The 22,864-nt window shown below is 35.1% G+C and overlaps 1 protein-coding gene across 3 annotated transcripts; it reads right to left on the minus strand.

Moving 5' to 3' along the window:
• Window positions 1-2,919: 2,919 nt before the first annotated feature.
• On the minus strand, window positions 2,920-21,430 carry LOC148168974 (sodium-coupled monocarboxylate transporter 1). Of its 3 annotated transcripts, none has more exons than XM_088044973.1 (9): window positions 21,363-21,430; window positions 12,458-12,708; window positions 11,190-11,512; window positions 8,450-8,604; window positions 7,698-7,838; window positions 7,424-7,642; window positions 4,531-4,804; window positions 3,670-3,902; window positions 2,920-3,618 (listed from the first exon to the last, which is right to left on the minus strand). In XM_088044973.1, exons 1-9 carry the CDS (start codon window positions 21,371-21,373, stop codon window positions 3,279-3,281), a joined length of 1,947 nt encoding a protein of 648 aa, XP_087901099.1. In that variant the 5' UTR covers window positions 21,374-21,430; the 3' UTR covers window positions 2,920-3,278. The 3 variants fall into 3 exon arrangements, with proteins under 3 accessions (XP_087901099.1, XP_087901100.1, XP_087901101.1); XM_088044974.1 differs by lacking the exon at window positions 21,363-21,430 and adding an exon at window positions 16,389-16,800; XM_088044975.1 differs by lacking the exon at window positions 21,363-21,430 and adding an exon at window positions 16,017-16,106.
• Between the last annotated feature and the right edge of the window lie 1,434 nt (window positions 21,431-22,864).

Here is a 22,864-nt window from a genome sequence, read left to right on the forward strand (position 1 = left end):
TACCGCATTTCCCGCACTAGTGTGGCAAAACGGTGTATTAAAACACAAGTTTCATAAGACATGCAAAAGTTTGCCAAACTGTCTTATAAAACACCTGTTTTGTACCACATTAAGGGCCATTTTTCTAGAACGGTTAAGTTGGTATGAACTGTTAGCTCAGAAAACAGAAAAGCTCGGAAAGCACCAAAGAGAAAATAGTATCTTTCCAAACGAGTGTGGTAAGAAGTTCCTTACCGCACGCTTCTTCCCACACCACAAACGCAATTAACAAAAAAATGTCGAGCGCACATTAGAATTTGTAAAAAAATAGGTTAGGTTAGGCGTTTAGGACAAACTTTATCCCATTAATAAAGAAAATACCATCAAACAATGGAATAAACATAGAAAAATTACCTTAAAACCTCCTTCAATTATGTTTACAAGTTTACCTTGAATTTTCCTAGACTTCAGGCTCAACTCCAATTTTCCATCCTCGCTGAATACCATACAGGGTGTTCAAACAATTACCACTTCACTAGTCGTCACTGGATGAGTGTAAATCACTAAAAAACTCCAATTAAGATCATCACCATCACTACTTTTTCCGACGCACATCCATCTGTCATTACGTCAAGATTAACCAATGAGAGACCAGCGCTGTGGGGTGAAGTTGGCAATTTTTTTTAATACTAATAAAAAAATTGTGGGGTGTTAAAACTGACATGGCTTTTCACCAGAAGCTCTCAAGACGCTTGGTTGTGTTTCCCCGAAGCAAATTTTTTTTATTGATTGATTTTATCGATGACCAATTTAGTGCCTTTACTACAGTTACTAGAAAGTGTGGGTTGGCCACACTGTAGAGTGAGGTGTTGTGTTTATGTGACTAAAAAGTGATTATTTTGTGATTTTTTGTGAAAATGAGTGATTTGTGAATTTATGAATGTAAATCCGCTGCTCAAGGACGTCAGAAATGGGTAAGTCGGTATTATTTTTAATTCTGCGCCCCCCTTTATTTCGACCTTGACGATTTAAATTTTTTAAGGTTATGATCGATTTTTTGTGTCCACGCACATTGCGTTTTTTTCTGTTTCCGAGGCTCCAGTGCGCATTTTAAGTTTTTTTATCAGTTTTTTGTCTCCATACAATGAATTTTAAATAGTCACGACCCCTGAGAGCCCCCTTAAAAAATGCGGAATCGTCCGCTGCACCGCACCTGCTACTGCTTGCAACTTCCATCAATCAAAAGTAGGGACCGGAGATACGATTATCTGCTGAAAGAGAAACCATCAAAACCATAACAGTACAAAAAGCGATAGAAAGTAAATTGTGTAGATCTAGAGATAGCGTGTCGGAGACCCACCCCAAAAATCGTCCATATATAAATTAAATAAACTTCCCACAGGTTCCCTTCCGTGATGTAAAAAGATTTTGATTTTTTTTACCTCTCTGTCATTAATTTCGAACCGGAAATCGGGAATTATTGTTTTTTGAAGGCTATTGACTTGGGTGATAAGGGTCCAGTTGGGAAACGGTACAGTGATAACGGGCCAATTTCGAATGAACAGTTAAAGAGGATGATATAGTAAAGGTCTCTCACCCAGGAAAAGAGTATAATTATGGGTGATAACAATAATCACCTAAAAATGTTTTGTAAGGGTTATCTTATCATAACAAATAGTGTCCACGCAGCTTAATCTGCAGCTACTATTATAATTATTATTATTGTGGAAAATAATCTAAAAGTGGGTTCACACAGGTTGATGGAAATAATAATTTCTTGATACTATACGGGTGGTCATTGTATAATATCTCAATTAAGTTTCAGCCTGTAATGGAATTCCGAATATGCGTAGTTCCATATAGCTGGTATCTTATCAATCCGTATCTGTTGCCGTGTAATGAAATATTTCAGCCCTTTGTTCATACAGTAACAAGCAGTTCAGAATAGACCAACACGACTGGTGATAATTATTCAAGTACCTAACAAGTAAATGCTCTAATTGTATTTATAATATTAATATGTAATAGACATTGATAACGTGCTTAAGAGTAAATTCTTCAAATGCTCGTTAAAAGAAAAATTTATCATGTTAATTAGATAGATGTGGGATCTAAAGAATTTCTGCAATTGTTGTTTTTATAAAATTCCGGCTCTTGTTCTGTTGTTGCTTCACTTCTAAAACTACAATATTAATATTTTGTAACTAAGCACAAGTTTAAGACAACGCTTGTAATACAGAAAACTGGAGGTAGAACTGTGTCCTAGACACTACCTTATTTGACACTATTTATGGCCCATTCAGCTCAAGATAGCATTCCAGTATTTATAATTTTCACGATGTTTATTTACTACATCATCCAAAGGTCATTTTTCTGGATCATTTTCCTAGAAACAAAAACGTTTCCCATTTTCTTTCGTCAAGGAAAAACTTTACTATTGTTCAATAGCAAACAACAATATTCAAATGAGCAGCACAAAAAAGTTCTTCATTGTTTTGAGAAACGGAAAAAATATCCATAAAAAATTCAATAACAAAACTCTTAACCTCATAATTTTAAATTAGACTTGAATAAAATGACATTAGACGTCTAACCACCAATGGAATGCGTGTTTTGTAGGTCACGTGATAAAAATATTGATACTTATTGGCGATTTAATTGGCTGGGTGATACATGTCCGCGACCCTCGCAATGAAACGTCCGTGGCTAAAGTTGCGTAACGGGTAAAAAATCAGTTGTGCAATCGATACCGTGTGTTTGTTCTTATAAAAACACAAATAACAACGGAATTGGTTTGGGTATTCATTTTGCTCGACAGCTTTCTAATATGCAAGGTTTAGAATGTATGTGAAAAATGGTGGATGCGCCAGGCAAACCGCACAACTTTTTGCATTTCTCTAGAATTTTTTGTGTGTTGAGGTAAAAATTCAAAGACCAATGAACTCAATAAAAAATGTATTTCAAGTACGCATCTCATTCGTCCATTTTACTAAGTACATGGTTACCTAAACTAAACGAATCATCATCAGAGTAAATACTATTAGGATAATAATGATTGTACTATCTGTATCTAAAATAATAAATACTTGAAATTGGCGAATAACCGCAAAATACGAATCAAGAAAAAATAAATATACAACACTAATCAATGTATAAGAGTATATCGATTTCAACAAGTAGTAAAAAAAATATTTAAGTAGTCTTTACAGCGATGTTTCTTTAAGAAACAAGAACACACGCATCATAGGAGCTTATCATCTAGAAATCACAGATGCAAAAAGTGTCTTGTTCGAGAAAAATCATAACTTGGTTCTATACACTTCCATTTGTTCCATGGCTACATCTTGAGAAAACGCCGGATTTGTGCTTCCGCTTCTTCGCTCCAAACTCGCGACGCTCGCGGAAGGTATAATCGATCCGTTTCTAGGAATCTTATCTTCGTTTTTCTCATATCGTCGCTTCTTTCCCGGGAAAAAGTCGGCCATCTTGCGAGCAATAGGGTGAATCAACTCTTCGTCGTACAGATCCTTCTCGCTGCCGGTGAAATAGGAAACTGTCCAACCGACGAGTATCGATATGAAGCACCCTATCAGAGAGTAGTACATGTATGTAACGGAATACAGCTGCGTCAAAGGATCCCTGTAAAACAAAAACTGTAAAAGCGAGCTCAGCGAGTTCCATTGTACGTACGAGGGGGCGGCTCTAGTCGTGTTGAGGATATTAAAGGGGGCGGGCGTGGTGGTGGTCACCGTCCAGAACGGTGTTTGATGTTCTGGTTTTAAAATGTGATCGTTGAAGGACGTGTTTGTGCAACCTTCAGTTGATAAGGGTAGAACCGGGGTTGGGGGGCGGTCTATTGTTAATTTCCCAAAGGTTATCCATAAAGTGACTATATGTCCTATAATAACACCCGCTGATGCTCCCTAGAACAAAAGTTTTGTTTATTTTGATACCAAGTTTAATGTCGCTTTTAAAATGTTTATATCACTACAACCCGGGTGTGTTATAAAACCGATTTATGATTCCTGATTATGAAATACTGACCCATCGTAAAAGTTTTAGAGAGTTGCGTTAGAACTTGGAACTTACTTATGTACTCGGAATTTATGATGTAGATACTTTCATTTGCTGGTAGGGAATTCCCAAGTAATTTTATAATACATCATTTTGACGTTTTATTTTAATCTGAAAGTTTGGTGACTGAAAAAGTTTTATTAGATTGGGGGTTGTGGACAGCTAGCATTTGGTAAAAGAAAACTCGCGGATATAGGCATGAAGTGCGTCAGTTTCGTTGATTGATTGTTGCAGAATTGCCCTTTAGGCTCCTATGATGCTCCCACATCCTCGCAGTTATGACGTCACTACCCATTTCTATTATTTACAATTTTATAAATTATTCCGTGCTCGTAGCGACCGGAGGCGGCGACATAGACCGAATACACATTAGTGAATTTTCCCATTCCGACTATAACGAACTCTCTAATTGCAGCATAAGGAACGGTCGAAATTTATCATTCCAATTAGCGCTTCTGCTTTAAAAAAGCTTCTTACCTTCCAATTGGCGCACGGTATCAACAGGGCCATTATGAAAACTCCTAAAAGGGGTCCCGAAGTGGCGGAGGTGACCAGCATAGATGATTCGATAACGCCGTCTAAAAGTCCTACTCCGAAACTGATTCCCATGATAACGAATCCGAGGATAACACCGACTGCTTTGATGGTGTACAACTGCTGCTTGTCTGTGATTCCCTTTAAGAAAGGAAGAGGTTTGAGGAAATCTTCGAAAGTGACGGTGGCCAGAGAATTCAGATTAGACACGTTCAAACTGAAAAGAAAGTCGTTTTAAGGCGACATTCACGTAAATGGAATAGGGGCAAATGCACATTTCGGTGCACGAAATGGCCGATAACGTAATGCAGCCCCCACAAAGAAAACCATTCGCGGAGCGAAAGATAATTATGCAACACAACATAGTTGTGAGTGCTGTAATGGGTATTCGACTCGACATACAATATTCAAAGTCGTAAACGCCACAATTCAATGCAACCAGCAATACATGTTTAACCTTTTAACTGTTATAAACGTATACAGGTTGTCTCAGAACTCGTGACCCAGAGAAAAAAGGCTTATGGAGGCAACAATTCTGAACCAAAAACTAGAAAAAGCGTTCGGGATTGGATGTTAAATTTTTATTCTTTCTCAAATACTATTTAGCTTAACCTACATCTGCCTACTGTCCTATTAAAAGGACACACAGCAAAGCTTTCTTACTTAGCTTTTCTGAATAGAGCGCGTCAATCTTTTTCTGTCAAAGAGAGTATTTCAGCTCTTTTGGGCAGTTTATTTGATGCTGATTGCGGTAAATAAGATAAATTATTACATTAACTTAACGAATGGTTAATCAAGTAGACCTCAAACTTGTCAGGTAAGTTTTTTCGGATTTGTTGAGTAAAAATTTGGATGTGATAGACACATTTGCAACAAAATTTTTCAAATGTATCATGTCTAGAGTTAATTTGTTATATTTTCAACAAAATTTTACTTTAATTTGTTACTGCTTTTGCCTACTGTCAGTTTAAAAATACGCTCTAATTAACGCTCTAACTTAGTTCTCTAATCTTTGGTACAAGCGCAAATAACCAGTTAGAAAATATTAATTGTACTTTCATTTAACATCATTATGAGAAAATAAAGTCACAAAATAAATAAGGAATTTAACAATTTTTTTAGGCATGTCTGGGTTAATCAATTTTTGTTTTAAAATTTTTCATCTGTATTGCTCTCGGCACTCTCCCTTGCTCTATGGATCATGAGGTCTGGGACACCTGTTTTGACATTTTTCTCATAAACTAAAAAAGATGAGAATTTGAAATTTTGGAAAAAAAGCGAATAAGACAAATCGAATGACAATATTCACGTATTTGTGACACTTTCGGTTATGCCGGAAGTAGTAGTCAACTTTCTTATTTAAAATTGAACACCCCATATATTATTGCATTTTCAGATTCTACATCCAAATTAAGGGTGACTTTATGTATAATGTGCTATACTTAAATTGAACCATTTCAGAGATATCTTGATTTTTGTAAAGAAAACTGCACAACACAATTGAAATTTTCTTTCCGAAATAAGTACCCTATAATCTATTTCAAAATCGCCACGTTAATGGAAAATAAGCCCAATACAAACGTACAATAAAATTTTGCGTTAACTTTATGTATTATACACTTATTTTCTACTAAAAATACGGAAAAAGAAGTGTTTTTACTCTTTTGTTTTCAATTTTTTAAACATGCTTTAGAATGGTGACAAATCAATTTTATGTGGATTTTTTATAAACAAATTTGATGGTCTAATAGAAATAAAAAATTCTCAAAAATGTTTGTGGAAATATACACGGTGGTCCACGAGTGGTAATGAGCCTGACCAAATTCAAACTGCAACCCAACATACATTTTCATAGCTGTCGTAGATATTTAAAATGAACGTCAAAGTTGACAAATTTTTCAGAACAATCTACTCACGCTATTATGCTTTTAATTTATGAAGACTGCTAACTTTTAGCATTGTTTTTACCTGCTTAAGGCTTCAGAGATTCCACATGCGATTAGAAACTGTTTTGAGTGAATGAATTTGTCGAAACTCTCTAACAGCTGTCTTGTTGTAAATATAAATTTGGCAACGAATGCTATGAAAATGTATGTTGGGTTGCAGTTTGAGTTTGGTCAGGCTCATTACCACTCGTGGACCACGGTGTATTTTTTTGTGACACAAATTTAATTTTTTTTTTTGAAAAATTGAGATATTTCAGAAATGATGCAATTTAGGTATAGCACCGTATATATCATCTTCAATTTGCTTATAGAATTCAAATACATATAGGTGTTTCTTTTATGTTTTTTTTTATTTTTATAAATAAGCAAGTTGCATGCCACTTCCGCCATAACCGGAAGTGTCACGTAAGTGTGAATCTATTTATTCGATTCAACTTACCCGCTTACTTTTGTCCCCAAAATTTCAAATTCTTATGATTTGCATTTTCTGAGAAAAATGGCAAAACGTACATACAGTGTCCCAGAACGCTCGCACTTCCTGTAATGGAAAATTCTCCATCAACAATGTTTAGGCATTTATAGTACTCAAGTTGCAAGCATTTAAAGTTGACCATTCACCATTCATTGCAGGTAACCTAGCAACAAAATGCTATCTAGCGATTTATAAGCTGTGATTGGCCAACTTAAAGTGCTTGTAAATCAAAAACTGTAAGGACCTGAACGTGCGATACGACAATCAACTCAGATTTTGATAGAGAATTTCCCGTTAACAGGAAGTGCGAGCTTTCTGGAAGAGTCTGTATACGTTTACAACAGTTAAAGAGTTAATACGCAACCCAACATAGACTTATTATTCAATCTCCGTTCGCGTGTTAAAAAATCAGCCTTACCTCAGTGCTCCGTTAAAAAGCGAAGCCATAAATAAACCAAGTATGCCCGGTAAGTAGTTGAAACGATCTTCCACAAAGAATGGAAGAACCTCGTCGAATTTTTCTATATAACCAGAGCTATAAGGATCGCACGTGGCGTACGTGGCATAAACGACCATGCCCACGACCCAGGATAAGCTGAACAAGACCGTGATTACCGGAATATTGTACATGAGAGTCCTGAAAAGAAAAACTCGTTCGTTTCTTTCGAAGCTGTCATAAAAATGAGGCATACTTGGTCACTTTCTTCTGGGAATCCATGCTGCAGTAGCGTTGCACAAAGTTCTGTTGACAGCCGAAAATTGAGAGCGACATGAAGAGCTGGCCGATCAAGGCGGAGACGGTGGTCACCCGGATTGTGGGGTCCATATTAAAACTATAAAAAATTTGATAATGAAGCAATGTTGCAATAAAATGTTGTGCCGTTAATGAATTTCAGAACCTTCGTTATTAATAATCCGTCTTTTCCCCGTTCTCTCTCCCATTTTCTTTTTGCTCTTAATGATGAATAAATTATGGCAATGCCTCGTACTAAGGAATTTTCGATTCGAAGCAAATTGCTCTGTGAAACAAATGGCGCACTGCACATTTTAAACAGAAAATTATCGTCGAAACTTCGCGAGAGAACAACGTCGAATGTAAAACCCTCCAAGAACATAATAATTTTCCTTAATTTATCGTCGCAAACATCACCAACTGGGCGGTACAATATTATTTTAATCCGTTATTGAAATGCGTCTTCATTAAACTCGGCGTCAACTTTTCGCCAAACTTTATAATAAAGGCACGGACTTGTAACTCGGTCGTTCTTTAAAAACTCCACCAAGAGATAAATTAAAATAATTAAATTGGAGATGCTCGGATTTACTAGAAGAGGGTTCTTCGCTTCATTTGTCTAAGTTTTTTAAAACTAAAGCAGCGGAAGTAGTTTAATCGCCGAGAAAATAACGAAGCGGAGTTTGAAATTTTTCGACACTTTTTACTCACTTGAAGAATCCCAGTCTTCCGTCGTCCTTGTTTATTTGATACACGGTGCCGAAACCGCCCACCTCGATACACCCCTGGATGATTATTGCTAGGCTCACTGCGATCATTGTTAATCCTTGCATTACGTCGGCAAGAATTGCTGCTTTCAGACCTCCCTGAAAATGAAAACAGAATGAGAGACGAAAATGAGTTCCTGAAGGAGGGGGCCTTATCGTGACGTCAACGAGGAAGTTTTAGCGTTACCTTATTGTTACACATTTTTATTTAATGTGGCTCTATTCAAAAAGGGGCACGGATTCGAGCTAATTGCCTGGGACATCGTTAAAGTCGACGAAATTAACAGGATTTGCCGTTTTTGAGAAGAAATGGGAAGTTAGGGAAGTGCTAAGTTTGAGTGACGTCTAAGCAAGCTTTGAAATTTACAAGTCTGTTGGCAGCTCTGCCTTTTTGACGGTTCGGTTTCGTGATGATTGATAACAGTCCACGCCGAGTTGAATGGAAATAAAAAAAATATTTAGAATCTCGTCAAAGTGTTGAAGTGTGAAATTCACACACTTAACAGTATGCCGAAGTTATTTTAATCAAAAGTGCCACTTTCAGCCTCTTTGCTGCCAATAGGTTTGGATTTTATGAAAAGCCATAAGTACGAAAAGCAATTTGAACAAAAAATTAATTAAAACCGTACCTGAAAACATCGAAATCATATACGCACCACCCTGCGAATACTTGCGAGCTTGTTAAATGAATTATTTAGGTCGGGAGTGGTGCAAGCCGGCATATTTCATCCAATATGCAAATAGAGGTCTAAGTTGTGTAAGTGGTGATGAAACTTGGAATATTATGAGCATTCGAGTATTATATGGGGGAGAACTGACCACTTTGGAGTTTCAGCAAGGTCGTGGCTCTTTAGCCCCGAAGAAAGTTTCGTTAAAGCAGCTCCAACCACCGAAATGTGCATTATTCATGAAGGGGGCGTAATGAGTTTATGCATATTTTAATTATATCTATGCAGCTGAGAGATAGTTGAGGCGAGTGGAGGAACTCGTTAACTTTCTTAAGCGAAACCGCAAGTTTCCGCTTTTTGTGCGAAAAATGCACCTCTTTACACGCGGCTTCTTTACATTTTCATTATTAATGAGCGGGGAGGAAAGGAAAGTTTGCGCCGATGTTCAGGCAACCCACATTACGTCCCGACGCATAATACTCATTAGACTGCGTGGCTTCTAATTAAAAAATTCGAAAAGGGGATTCTGCAACGAGCGAATTCACCTTTTTGCTATGCTTTGTGGCTCGTGCGGGGTTTATTGTTATTCGCGACGCGCACATTTTTTAATATTGTGGAGCTTTGAAGAAAAAATCGAAAAGAAGATGACGTGCAGGAGGCTAATACGATGAGAACGCTCATCAGGAGCTCCGGTGAAATATTTTCCTTTTTCTCCCAGATGGCCGATTTTCTGCTTGATCAGGAAACGAAATTACTTGGATATCAAAGTCATGAGTAAATTTTAAGAGTTGATGGCATTTCACAAAGGATGCTGCCAAATCAGAATAGACAGAAAGAAATTGCTGCGCTTTTATATGTATTACCAACGGAAAATCAGGTGCATGCGAAAGGACACTTCAATTTACGTTAACAATCTAATTTTTCACCTTAATTAATAATAATTAATTATTTTCCGCCCAAATTGCCTCGGTACTTGAAGCTTTTGATAAAATCCGCAGCCATTGACTGGGGAGGACTGAAAGTGGCACTTTTTGATTAAAACAAGTAGAGGATTCCGTTGATTGTGTTAATTTCACACTTGAACACGTAAGTTTCGTCCTGTGGCGCCGGAAAAACAATCAAAATGGGATTAATTATAATTGAATGAGGTGCCTGCAACCAACAATACACGTTCGGTGAAATTAAGTTGCGAAGCTCAAAAATTAATGCAATCATTTTTTAAAGTCATTTTCCCCAATTTTCGTGCATTAGCTCCAAGATAAGACCTTCGCTAAAATTTTGTAATGAACTTCACCTTGGTTTTTGCTTTCTGGTAATCACCGGCCGCTGTCAAGGTAAGGAAGGACGTGCGGCGTCGCGATTTATGTTAAACTTCACTAATAACTAACAAATTTTATAATCATGCGGAAATTAGCAGGGGATTTATAAATAAACTGAAATTGCTTCCGGTAGTGGCATTTGTTCGTCGGATTAACAGAATCAGTTCTAACGAAACGTGAATAATTCAAATGTCTATGAATAGTATATTGTTTTTCGAGGACTGTTTCAATCTGTAACCCTTAATAAACGGATTATGGCACGGACGGGCATCAAAACGAGATAATGGAGATAATGAGATGGAATTAGATGCGGATTATGATGCATAGCCTGGTGGCGTGTGCGGGATTTTATCGGATCGCCGATAATAATGCGATTTGCTGTTTGACGTGACTCTACAGTTGCTCACTATTCTTTTTCCGGCGCGGAGCGAATTAAAATTCTCTTTTTTCCCGTTTCTTCCTTCAATGCACAATCAATTTAAGTGTTTCACACAGTTTGCGACTCTTTTATGTAAATTTGTATTACGAACAAACTTCGGACTTATAAATATGTCTGTATTTACATATCGTATTAAAAGTTTCCTTTTTTTGCATAAAACCGAACTTTGTTATTGTTTCGCTGGATTCGCGACTAAGTTTCCGATGAAGCGAAGGACGGTATTTCATTATGTTTTGCTGTATGTAAATTGGTACTTACCAGAATCGTGAAAATAATACTGACGAGGGTGATTCCAAAAATTGACGCCCAGTAAGGGATGCCAATCACAGTATTAAGGGCGACGCAGGGCGTGAAAACTGTGACACCCTGATTTAGGAGTTGTCTCACGATATACGTTCCTGACGCCAAACATCTGACTAGACGAGATTTGAAACGGAGGTCCAAATATTGGTAAACCGATGTTATCCCAAGACTGAAATATACAGGGACGAAAATATAACACACGATGGGATAAGCCAGGACCATCCCGTAAAGGGTTTCCCACATCACACTTCCCCGGTAGAAAAGCTCTGATGGCGAACCTGCAAAAAACGATCCGATAGAGTGTGATTTTTAATTAGTTTCATTCCGGTTAAAGTTTTTTAAATGGGTTATGCTCGAACGACAGTTTTGTTCATTCTGCAAAGTTTCATGAGTAGTTAAAGTTTTCTGAATTTGTCATAAGACTGCTGGGTCTGAACGGAACTGTCGTAAACCGGAGTTAAGTTAATGAAAAAAAAAAAAAGAGGAAAGGATTGCATTCGGGAGTGTTCACTCTTCCAGAGACTTGGATTAGGATGAATTTGGGTGTTGTAAAAGCAGCGAAATGAACAAGCTAATCGCTTGAAATTGATTAAAAAACGGACTCATGTCAATCATTTTCTCAACGAAAACCAAATTATTCAAATCAGAATATTATTACAGATATCTATCAATATTTGTGTAAACGTCATGATTAATACGTGATTACTTTCTGTGTGATATGGAATTGACATAAATCATTACACGGATGCATCATCAATATTTATTTAAATGAATATTGTCAGGTCCAAATTGTATGCAAATCATACTCTATCTCGAATTTCGATCAGGAGGCCTTAAATTTTTGTGATTGAGTTTGACACATGTCAACCATCAAAAATTCGCAGGCAAAGTAGCAATCGAAAGTTTGTTTATGAATGACCAAATCAAGATCAAGGATAACAGTTATGACAGTATTTGGACCACCTTATTAACATTTTATAATATGAATATGTAATTCACGAGTTTTTTTATAAGATGAAACTGAAACTTTTCGTCAACTTCTGGCAGCTCGCCGAGTAAACTCGTCGAAACCGGTCAGCGCCTCCTTTAAATTTGGCCTTTCTCGCACGTCTCGAACACGTGTAAACCCAAACATTTCGTATTCACGAATAAACTGTTTCATATCTAATTTTGTCCCAAAAGAGAAAGAAACGCGCTTTGATTTAGTTCATATAAATACTCACCAAGAAACGTTCGAACTCCGAGCGTTCCTCTAGCAATGCTCAACATCATCGCTGCCATGGAAACTTTGCCAGCAGCAAAAACGAAATCGGCCTTTGTCTTTTCTTTAGGACCAAAGCAACGGGAATAGACGGCGACAAAGGTGCTTGCGATTACAAAAATCACAAAGACTAGATAGTCCCATACCATACTTTTTGCGTCCTTCGACATTGTTGGACCGTCGCTCCAACTTGGATCTGTTGATTTATAAGTTCTGGAAAGAAAGAGGAGATTTTTATATCTTGGTGTAATTAAACTTCCGATGTCGTCCTCGATAGTTATAATACTTTGATCCGGTTCAAATTCAACCTGACGGTGGAAAACGTAAAATTTTAATCAACGATGGAAGAGATTTTCGTGGCGGTTTTATTGTTATAACTGCAATAAAACAAATTCGAAACGTGCAATTTTAGGTTTATTATTTTTAATAAAGTAAAGTACAAGGTTTTTGGCATTTAACGCGACTAGAAGTAATACCGTCCAGTTTTTTTTATAGAAACACGTCGGACTTGACGGAAAATAGATTCTCAAATAGGACTTGCAAACTACAGGAATCTCTCTTTGTTTTACTAACAACCAACACCTGAGATTCACTCAAATTGCATATTAGGACAGGAAACGAGCCCTTTGACGCAAATTGTTCTTGTGGTTTTATGCTGTTGTTAACAATAGCAGCTTTGCAGGAAGTAAGACAAGAGGAGTGAAATATCAGTAGCAGTTTGAAAGTTGCCTTTACATTTTCTTCGCTCTTACTGCTATTTTTCACAAAAATTCTCTATTCGGATGAGCGGTTTTGTTGAATTTGGTCTAACTTTTATAAACATACGAAAAATTATTTTGAAAAATTTTAAACAAATTTTCTATTTTTTTTTACAAAATTTTGGGGTTTTCGAAAATTCTTGGTTCGTCGTTAAAATGAAGATTTCTAAAATTTGTCTCTTTTGTTGTAAAAATTTGAAATTTCGCCTAACTAATAAGCAGATCCAGACCATTTACTTCCCCAATTTTCATTAATGTAGAGTCAAAATTACAAAAGTTACAAATTTTTTCAAGAAATTTTACAAATGCGTTCTAATAACAAAATTTTTTAATTTTTTTTTGTAAAATGTCTTTATTTAACACTATAAATAGACAAATCAAGACCACTAACCTCTTCAAATTTCATTTCTGTAAGGTCAAAATTACAAAAGTTACGATTTTTAGAAACATTTTAAAAATTTTTGGTTCGTCCTAATAATGAAAATTTCTTAAATTGTTTTTTTTTGTTGTAGAATTGTAAACATATTGGTCATTACCTTTCCCAAATTTTATTTCTGTAGAGTCAAAATTACAAAAGTTACCATTTTTTCAAGAAATTTCACAGTTCCAGATGCGTTCTCGCTTATTTATAGATCAATCCTAAATTATTGATGCTCATTTTACGCAGAATTTGACGCAGAATTCAAAACTGACCGATATATTCACGTGCGTCATCAAATAACCGAATCTGCGGATAATGAATTTTTTGCGGCAATTTTGGACCACCCGTATTTTGGAAAATTATAAAATTTAACGATAATTTCGGAACAATAATGTTAATACCTTTTGTATCTCTTTTTTATCATATAATTAAAAACGTTATTTGTATAAAAAATGCTGGCGGCTAACGCACAAAGTAAGAAAACATTTACCAACTAATAGTCTCATGTTTTATTTAACTTCGTAAATGTGGCTTGGACATAAATTCTCAGCAACTTCGTATGCAACCTACGTCACAAACTAGAAGATGTAAATTAAAGTTGAATGAGATTTTGTATTCAAATTCTCGGTTATATAACGAATTAAATTGGTAACGCTTCATCATAAAATCAAAATGGCAAAAAAGTCAATAAATGGAGCAAAAAACTTAATTTTTGATAATAGAAATTGAGGGCAAGTTCAAGTCCGCTAGACTCACTTCATTGCGTATTTCTAATTCTAATGCAGATTTTAATAAGAAAATTTAATGACAATCTACTGCATTTACGATAAGTCAACAATTACGCGGTTGTCCTTGCAAACTAGTGAATTAGAACTGAAATTGCAGAGTATTAAAATATTTAATTTAAAATGTGCTCCGACGTTCCAGTGATCCGACAGCTCTGGCAACAAACCTGTATTAATTCATGAATATCCAAATGAGATTAAAAAGGCCAAAAATAAACATGACAACAGAAAAAAGTCACGTGAGGCAACCAAAATCGTATTCTTGTCTGAATAAAAGATACCATTTGAATCCCAAACAAAGAGGAGATAATGCAAATGCCTGAAATGCACACCACCGATGTTTTCATGTCTAGATAATTAAACACCGAAAACACAACATTGATAGATATATCAGCACGTTGATATACAATCCATGAATTATTCAGAGCGTTCACTCCCCTTCTGTATTTTTTAACACAACAAAAGTGATATGCAAAGTGTAGATAAAGAGTACGAGATTACTCAAGACGCTTCCGTTATGCTGCAAATTCGTTAAAACTTTGCAGTTTAAGGGAAAAAAGCCCACTTTGATGAGAAATTTCCGAATCAAAGGACAAAGATTTGCCAAGTAACTAAATGGAAGCTCAAATTCCAAATTTTGTTTGTGCATAGAACATGCAAAGTAGAAATATGTGCGCTTAAAGAAAACGTATCTCAGGCGAAATTAATAATAAAACGAGCGCAGGAGAATGCATTATTCATTTTACGAGGGTTGGGACATTGTAATTAAGAGCAAAAAATTACACAATTGCATGGAGAAATTCGATTCAGACTAATAATAATAATGATCGGAACACGCAGTGCCGTGGGGCGTTTGTGATTAGTCCGATTTAAATTATAACAGGCGATAATTTTGACATAATCAGACGGGAAATATTCAGTACCCACGTAAATTCGATCCTTGGAAAGTCAAACTCAACATCCACGTGCCTTTTTTTTTGTCATTGACGGCCGTAAACACAAAATTTGGCTGCGATTCAAGAACGCGACCTCATCCAACAAAGACGAAAGAGCGCTAAATTGAACGAAATTTTGGAATAGCAGCGGTCACGGAAGACAATAAACGCTTGATTGTTTTTCCCGGGCTCATTTAAGTCACGTTTTTCGTTTTATACTCCCAGGCAGTTGATATCGTGGAAGTAGATAATGAATTTACGATGCAACATGTTAGTAAATACGACAGGGGGGTCCTCTATTTATAATACTGTTATTATTTTTTACGACTGTACGAACAATTGCCTGAAACTAATTATTATTGATCACTATAGTGGCTAATATCTGTGTTTAGTGTCGCTAATTTTATTATGCATATTTTTATGGCTACCAAGGAAGATAAGGGGCAAGCTAACCAAGGCGGTGTTCAGTTGAATTTGTTCCTCTATGACCCCAAACTTTGACAAATGTACGCCATCTTCTTCAATCTTTAAAATTTAACCACCGGTGTGTTACTTTTTTCTTTGTTTTGACAATAAAAAGGTTTACAATTGGCAAGACAGTCATTCAAAAAGCTAATAATACCTTGGAAGTGAACCTCATCATTTCCTGGTACAGTTCAGAATCCGACCAACAAGACAATGGTTTGCTTTGACGTGTCGCCTTTTAGCCTCTTTTCCGCGGACCGATCTTGACACTGATGGCTATCGAAGCCGCCACTTTTTTGGCTCCGAAATTGAGAACTCGGTTTTTATTTCAGCTTTCGCTTTCTGGGCAAAACCTTGGCCCCTGTCGGAAGCTGATGATATTTTTTTGTCTTCCGAAGTGAAAATTACGCAACGTTTCTTCGTCGACGAGTGTGATGTCACGTTCAACTCTTTGTAGAAAAATGTGTAGATATAGAAGGGGGTCATCACACTCGTCGCCTTTGAAATAGTGTAAAAAAATCGTACGCACTTCTAGAAAACGAAAATCCTGTTATATCAGTTGTGTCTTCAGGTCAAGCATCCAACAGTTGCACTCTTGCAGAATCGTCCCAGCCCGGTTATATACCGGCAGGCGCAAAACTATTGATTATCAAATGTCACTAAGAATCCGCGCTAATTAATCTCGACACTTCGAAGCGTACCAACCGATATTTAGAAAATAACCGCTCGAACCACGTCTTGGTCAAGTCGCGGCCAAACTATCTCCCACCAGAAACGTTGAAGAGCTTTAAAGCCAGTCGTCGAGTCTAAATAAAAAAAATACTTTTTCACCGCGCGACTGTTTGCGAAGAGATTTTTCGAAAAATAAGCGTCAGAGAGAGGTGGGATTCGTCGTACTGTATTGAGAAGAGGATCTAAACAACGAGATGGAACTTGTTTGGCTTAAACAGGAACAAAAAGTTGAACATGTGCCCGAGGCATGAAGGAAAACAGTGTAGAGTACTTTGGTGCATTTATAGCTGGACACGACTATAATTAGACGCATTTGTGATTGCTGAAAGGTTGCGAAGAGAAAAAGGGAAAAATTCTCCATGGATCTTCCGGTGACGAGATATGACCATTTTCAGACGCCGACATGGGTATTTTTAGATGCGATTGCGAGAAGATGGTACTCATCATGGTACGGTTGCTTCAAACTGGTCCTGCGTGCGAAATATGGAAAAGCAAATACTTGTGCAAATCCTTGTTTAAACTTTCAAATTTTGAATCTGTTCCAAGACGTGTTTTTCAATTTCTTTATCTTTTCGCACAATTATTATTTTTTCGGGGACGGTATAATTTCATTAGCCTTCCTAGAGGCAGTTTTTGTATGAAAAATACGCACACAATTTTTTATAATAAATATAATAATAACAGCGTAAATAAATATTTGGAGGTTTTACCGTCTCTAACACTCTCATTGGCTGTGTCAAATTACAGAATTTTAGAATAAGAAAGAAAAGTTTTAGAAATTTTTGTTTTAAGAACGAACCAAAAATTTCCAAATTTTTTATTAAAATTTGTAACTCGGGCTACAACATTAAAATTTGGGGGTTTTCTTGTTTATAACACTACAACAAAGTGTGCTAAATTACAGAATTTTAGAACACGAAAGGAAAGTTGTACAAATTTTTATTTTAAGGACGAACAAAAAATGTCCAAAATTTTGATTAAAACTCGTAACGCGGGTAGTTTTAATGCTACAACTTTCAAATTTGGAAGTTTTATTGTTTCTAACACTCTAACTTAGTGTGCTAAATTACAGAATTTTAGAACAAGAAACAGAGATTTTAGAAATTTTTATTTCATAGCGAAATGAAAAATACCCAAAATTTTCTATTAAAATTCGTAACTCGGGTAGTTTTAATGCTGAACATTAAATTTTGGAGATTTTACCGTCTATAACATTCTCATTGGCTGTCTCAAATTACAAAATTTTAGAACAAGAAAGAAATTTTAGAATTTTTTATTTTTTTTTTTGCATTTTTTGCATTTTTTTTTGCATGAACAAAATTTCCAATTTTGTTATTACAATTTGTAACTCGGTTAGTTTTAATGCTACAACTTTTCAATTTAGAGGTTTTACTGTTTCTAACGCTCTAATTAGGTGTGTTAAATTACAGAATTTTAGAACACGAAACAGAGATTTTAAAAATTTTTATTTCATAGCGAATCGAAAAATGCTCAAATTTTCTATAAAAATTCGCAACCCGGGTAGTTTTAATGCTGGAAAATTCAAATTTTGGGTCGGATTCAAGACGTGTTTTTAAATTTCTTTATCTTTTCGCACAAATTTCTCCGGGGCAGTTTAATTTCATTATCCTTCCTAGAGGCAGTTTTTGTATTAAAAAACGCACACAATTTTTTATAATATAATAATAACAGCGTAAATAAATATTTGTTGCGTAATAATGTTTTGCATATTATAACAAATATTGATTTCTGATCGCGTTTATTCTGTTTTTACAAATGATGTGTAGATAACACAGACTACAAACACGCATTCTCGATTAAATCAACATTTTTGTGATGTAATTTATATAAATGGAATTTGTTTTCGATTACAGTCCGTTCGGTCCAATTTCACTTTTTTACGGTAAAATTTTGCTTGGAAATGTAAATATTAGATCTAACTTGATTAAACATTTGATTAGTACTTATGAAACTGGTGTTTTCTAGTTGCAAATTTCTCGTTTAATCTCTAAATTTTTATCTGTCTTATCTAAGATTTCCTAGTGTACGAATCACCTCGATTTATCAGACTCGTCTGAAGTTAATCTTTTTCAAAAACGTGTTTATCACGTGCGGTTCCGAGTAACTTCTTGTTGTTGTTCTTCGTTGACGTCATAGACAATATTTCAAAACTGGTACCAACAGTTGGTATTTATTTAAAACCAATATCTGAGTGGCAAAAGTCGGTCTTTGTGGCTAAAATTGTATTGGAAAATTTCCTGCTGGCGAGGCCTGGCCGGTGGCCAGAAAGTCAATGACAAAAACAAAGAGGACGCAGATATAGCCGCATTGTCTCTTCCTTATCCGGTCGAAATTTTGATCAACTCAAGTCCCTCGTTATGATTACACTAATGTAGGCCAAGTTGAATTGACCCAAGAAAGAAAAATACGAAGCGCTTATAAATTAAGAATTTTATTCGAGTGTTTCGAAATTTCTTCTTGGCACGCACTCTCAGGTACAAAGTGTAAAGTTCTCTCTTACTCAGATTTAATTATATTCCGGTGTCATTTTGAAAAGTCGGCTCTCTTTTTCCTGTCCGAAAATCATCCGCGACTATCAACCGGTTTTAACCTTGAAAAGAATTTACACAAGGTCGCTCAACAACCTCTTGAGAAACAACGAATCTGTGTTTATTTCCCCAGAAAATTAACAATCTCTGTTTTTAACGGTGAATTCGCGGATTTAATCAAGTCGCGCTTATTATGCTCCTTATCATTAATCATCATATTTTTGCAGTTTCATGTACACTTTTGTTATGAAATTAATGATGGCGTAATATTTTCCCGGAAAAATTGTTGGTTAATGCAGTCTTCTTGTCTGAATATTGAAATTCATGTTGGCACGAAAAGTTTCAGCGTTAAAACATGTCTCTTTGCGAGTTTCCTCGGAACGATGATTTTATACACAATTAAGTGGCTGCAATGTGATCATTATTTATTTACGAGAAGTGGCCTACATTATGACGGAGAGAAATTCAAAGAAATTTGTTGTTTTTTTATTGTCTATCCCGGAGGTTTTCGGGCTACGTCGACTAATTACTAATCGCTGACTCTCATTCAAAATTATTTTTTTATTGCGTTTTTACGCTACTACATCTACAACTGCTAATTTGCAAAACGAGTTCTTATTCGATGAATCATTGTTTCAATTCTAGCGTTAGCTTCGAGCTATTACGTGACTGGTACTTTGTTAATGACTATTATTTGTCAATGGTTTGAGGGAAAAATGAAGAAATGGTGATGGTTTTTTCATTTTCTGGCGCAAAATCAACCGAATAAATGTAAAAAACTTCTTAAACAATTTTAAATTCTGATGGACCTGTCCGTCATCCATCACGTAGCTAATTTATTCAGTATTTTCAACATTGATAATCGGCGGTTTTATTTTCAATGGGAGAATGTGAATAATTAATGCGAAAAATGAAAGTCGGACGGAGAAAAAATGTCATTGTAACGATGTTTAACTGATGGGACTTCTAAAATTGGCTATTTTAACTGGATCTGTTCAAATAAATACGAAAAAATAATTGTAGCCAAAGGTTGGCAAATTTGTAATTTGTGTAGAAGACGAGACGCTAAATTTGGATTTTTTTGTTATTTCAATTTTTCCAAAATTTTTCCAAATTCTATTAGTTAATACATTTCAAAAAGTTGAAAAATTAGAGATTTTTTTGTTATTTTAATTTTTCTAAAATTTTTCGAAATTCTATTAGTTAATAGGAGTACATTATAAAAAGTTGAAGAATTACCTAGTTTTAGGCATGATTGTGAAGAAAATAATGTCAATTTGTAAGTTTTACTGTCTCCAACACTTCTATTAATTGTGTCAAATTACAGAATTGTAGAAAAGGACTTTTTTATTAATTTTAAAAATTTTTATTTTAAAGACGAAATTTTCAAAATTTTTGTTAAAATTTGTAACTCGGTTAGTTTACTGTTACTGTTTCTAACACTCTAACTAACTGTGTTTAATTACAAAATTTCAGAACAAGTAACAGAGATTTTAGAAATTTTTGTTTCATAGCGAAACGAAAAATGTACAAATTTTTTATGTATTAAAATTCTTAACTTGGTCAGTTTTAATGCTACAACTTGCAAATTTGATTTACTAACACTCTAAGAAAGTGTGCTACATTACAGAATTTTAGAACAAGAAGAAAAAGTTTCAGAAATTTTTATTTTAAGGACGAACCAAAAATGTACAAAATTTTAATTAAAATTGGTAACTCGCGTAGATTTAATGCTACAGCATTCAAAGTTGAAGGTTTTACTGTCTCTAGCACTTCCATTAAACGTACCAAGTTACAAAATTTTTATAAAGGAAGAAAAACTTTAGAAATAGTTATTTTAAGAACGAACCAAAAATGTTCAAAATTTTGTAACTCAGGTTACGCTTTGGTTTGTAGTAATTTTTTTTTCAAAATTCTTAAAAATGAGTCGTTATAAATTTAGGTCATGACCGAATAAAATAGAATTGGAAGTGGCAGCAAAAATTGCTCAATCCAATTTGGGTTAGGAAAATAAAAACTGCAGGTGCCATTGCTAAATTGTAATTAAATTCATGTACCTATCGCATTTTTTATTTCCTTTCGCTACATGAATATTTAGCAATTTGTATCAAAATTTAGTTCTTATGTAAGATTTAGATGTCCCAACTCCAAATTTAGTTCTGATTACAAGATTGAAACCTGCTTTTAACAACCGTTGTAGAAAAAAATAAATAAACTCTTACAAGTTTTCCATTTTGATCCCACAAGTTCGGTTGATAATAATCCAATCACAGTGACACTCGCGAGTAATCAGCGCATTTTACTCAACCGCGCCAACCATAACTGAATTTGCTGGTAGTGGGTTATATACGTATATAGAAAATTGGTTTGTTACCTTTCCGCCAAAGCGCTTTTTACCATCAAGTTGCGGGAGCATTATTATAAATTATCATTTTGCTAACTCAGTTTGGAAATAATGCTTACCGGAAATCCGCATTATTTTCTTTTAATAGAATTCATTAGTTACACTTTACAGGCAAACTAAATACCGCTCAAAATTTATAATTAATTAAAATATTTCGAGGAAGAGCATTGAGAAAACTTAAGATTTTGTCACGGCCTTTGTGGAATCGAATTTTATTATCATTCTATTTCTAGGTTATTAAATGTTATACAATCGCAAAGAAATAAACAAACCTATTAAGTTTTTGCAAGCTTTGCATTAACTAATTGCACAATAAACTCCTGTGGGTGGTTATAATAATTTCTTTGTTGTGCTTTTGTCCCATCACGTGTCAACGGTGGAAGTGACGTTATTTAATGGTACCTTTTATAAAATACATCCTCACCTCATGATCCTAATTGACATCCTTTTTTCACAATAATTTGCCTCATTGATGTTAAGTTGACTTTGAACTTAACACTTCAAAGCAAATTTGATGGTAATTAAATTACAACGTCAACTCAAAATTGGACAGAATAAAGTCCATTGATGATATCAACTTCCAAGAACTGCAAAGATGAAACAGGTTTGGAAAATCCATCAATTTTAGTTGGCAACGCTGCTTTTATTATTCTGGGTCCTGCCATTTGCATGTTTTTGAGATGGGAAGACGCCGGCAGGGGAAGAAAGTATTGTCTTATGGTTCCAGTGGTTCTTTATGGTGCTAATAGAGTCGAATTTCAACAATTTTCTCTTGTTTGATTATCATTTCGAACATTTTTGTTCAGTGTTAACTGTTTGTTAACGTCTTTTATTATTTTATTTGTTTCTGGTTAATTGACCCAAGTTTATACGAGTTCTTCCATATAATGATGTTTTTCTTTGCAATTACGTTCTTTAATGTCAGGAACTGTTTGTTTGCTTATGTTATTTATGTTCCAGTCTCTAAACGACTCGTGAGGTGGTTGTTATTAAAAATGACGAGGAACTAACAGTACCAGTGAAAAATAGTAAAAAAATCGTCATACATCTTTTTATTCCAATTTTTCGTCATATGAATTGTTTCGTCTATTTTTAAAATTAAGATTTAAAAATCAATAAATTAATAAAAATACGAATTTATATTCATTTTTGCGACTCACTGTGGGAAGATATTTTTCTAATTTTAACACTTCCGTGTAATATATAACGCTTTTCCTTTTTAGGAATAAGAGGACTATCATATTTACAAGGACGTACGCATGTATTTATTAAGAAATAACTAGTTCTATAATTTATTGATTTTATTTTTTAAACGAGTGC

The sequence above is a fragment of the Gnatocerus cornutus genome, chromosome 9 (genome assembly GCF_029298725.1).
Source record: "Gnatocerus cornutus isolate USDA-ARS CGAHR chromosome 9, icGnaCorn1.1, whole genome shotgun sequence".
In the NCBI taxonomy this organism is placed as follows: Eukaryota; Metazoa; Arthropoda; class Insecta; order Coleoptera; family Tenebrionidae; genus Gnatocerus; species Gnatocerus cornutus.

Excerpts from the sequence above, each read along its gene's own strand:
- LOC148168974 (XM_088044973.1), bottom strand. Across the intron at positions 7,839-8,449 it reads GGAAGACTGGGATTCTTCAA|TTTTAATATGGACCCCACAA; the intron begins GTGAGTAAAAAG and ends AATTTTTTATAG. Across the intron at positions 3,619-3,669 it reads ACGACTAGAGCCGCCCCCTC|GGATCCTTTGACGCAGCTGT; the intron begins GTACGTACAATG and ends TTTGTTTTACAG.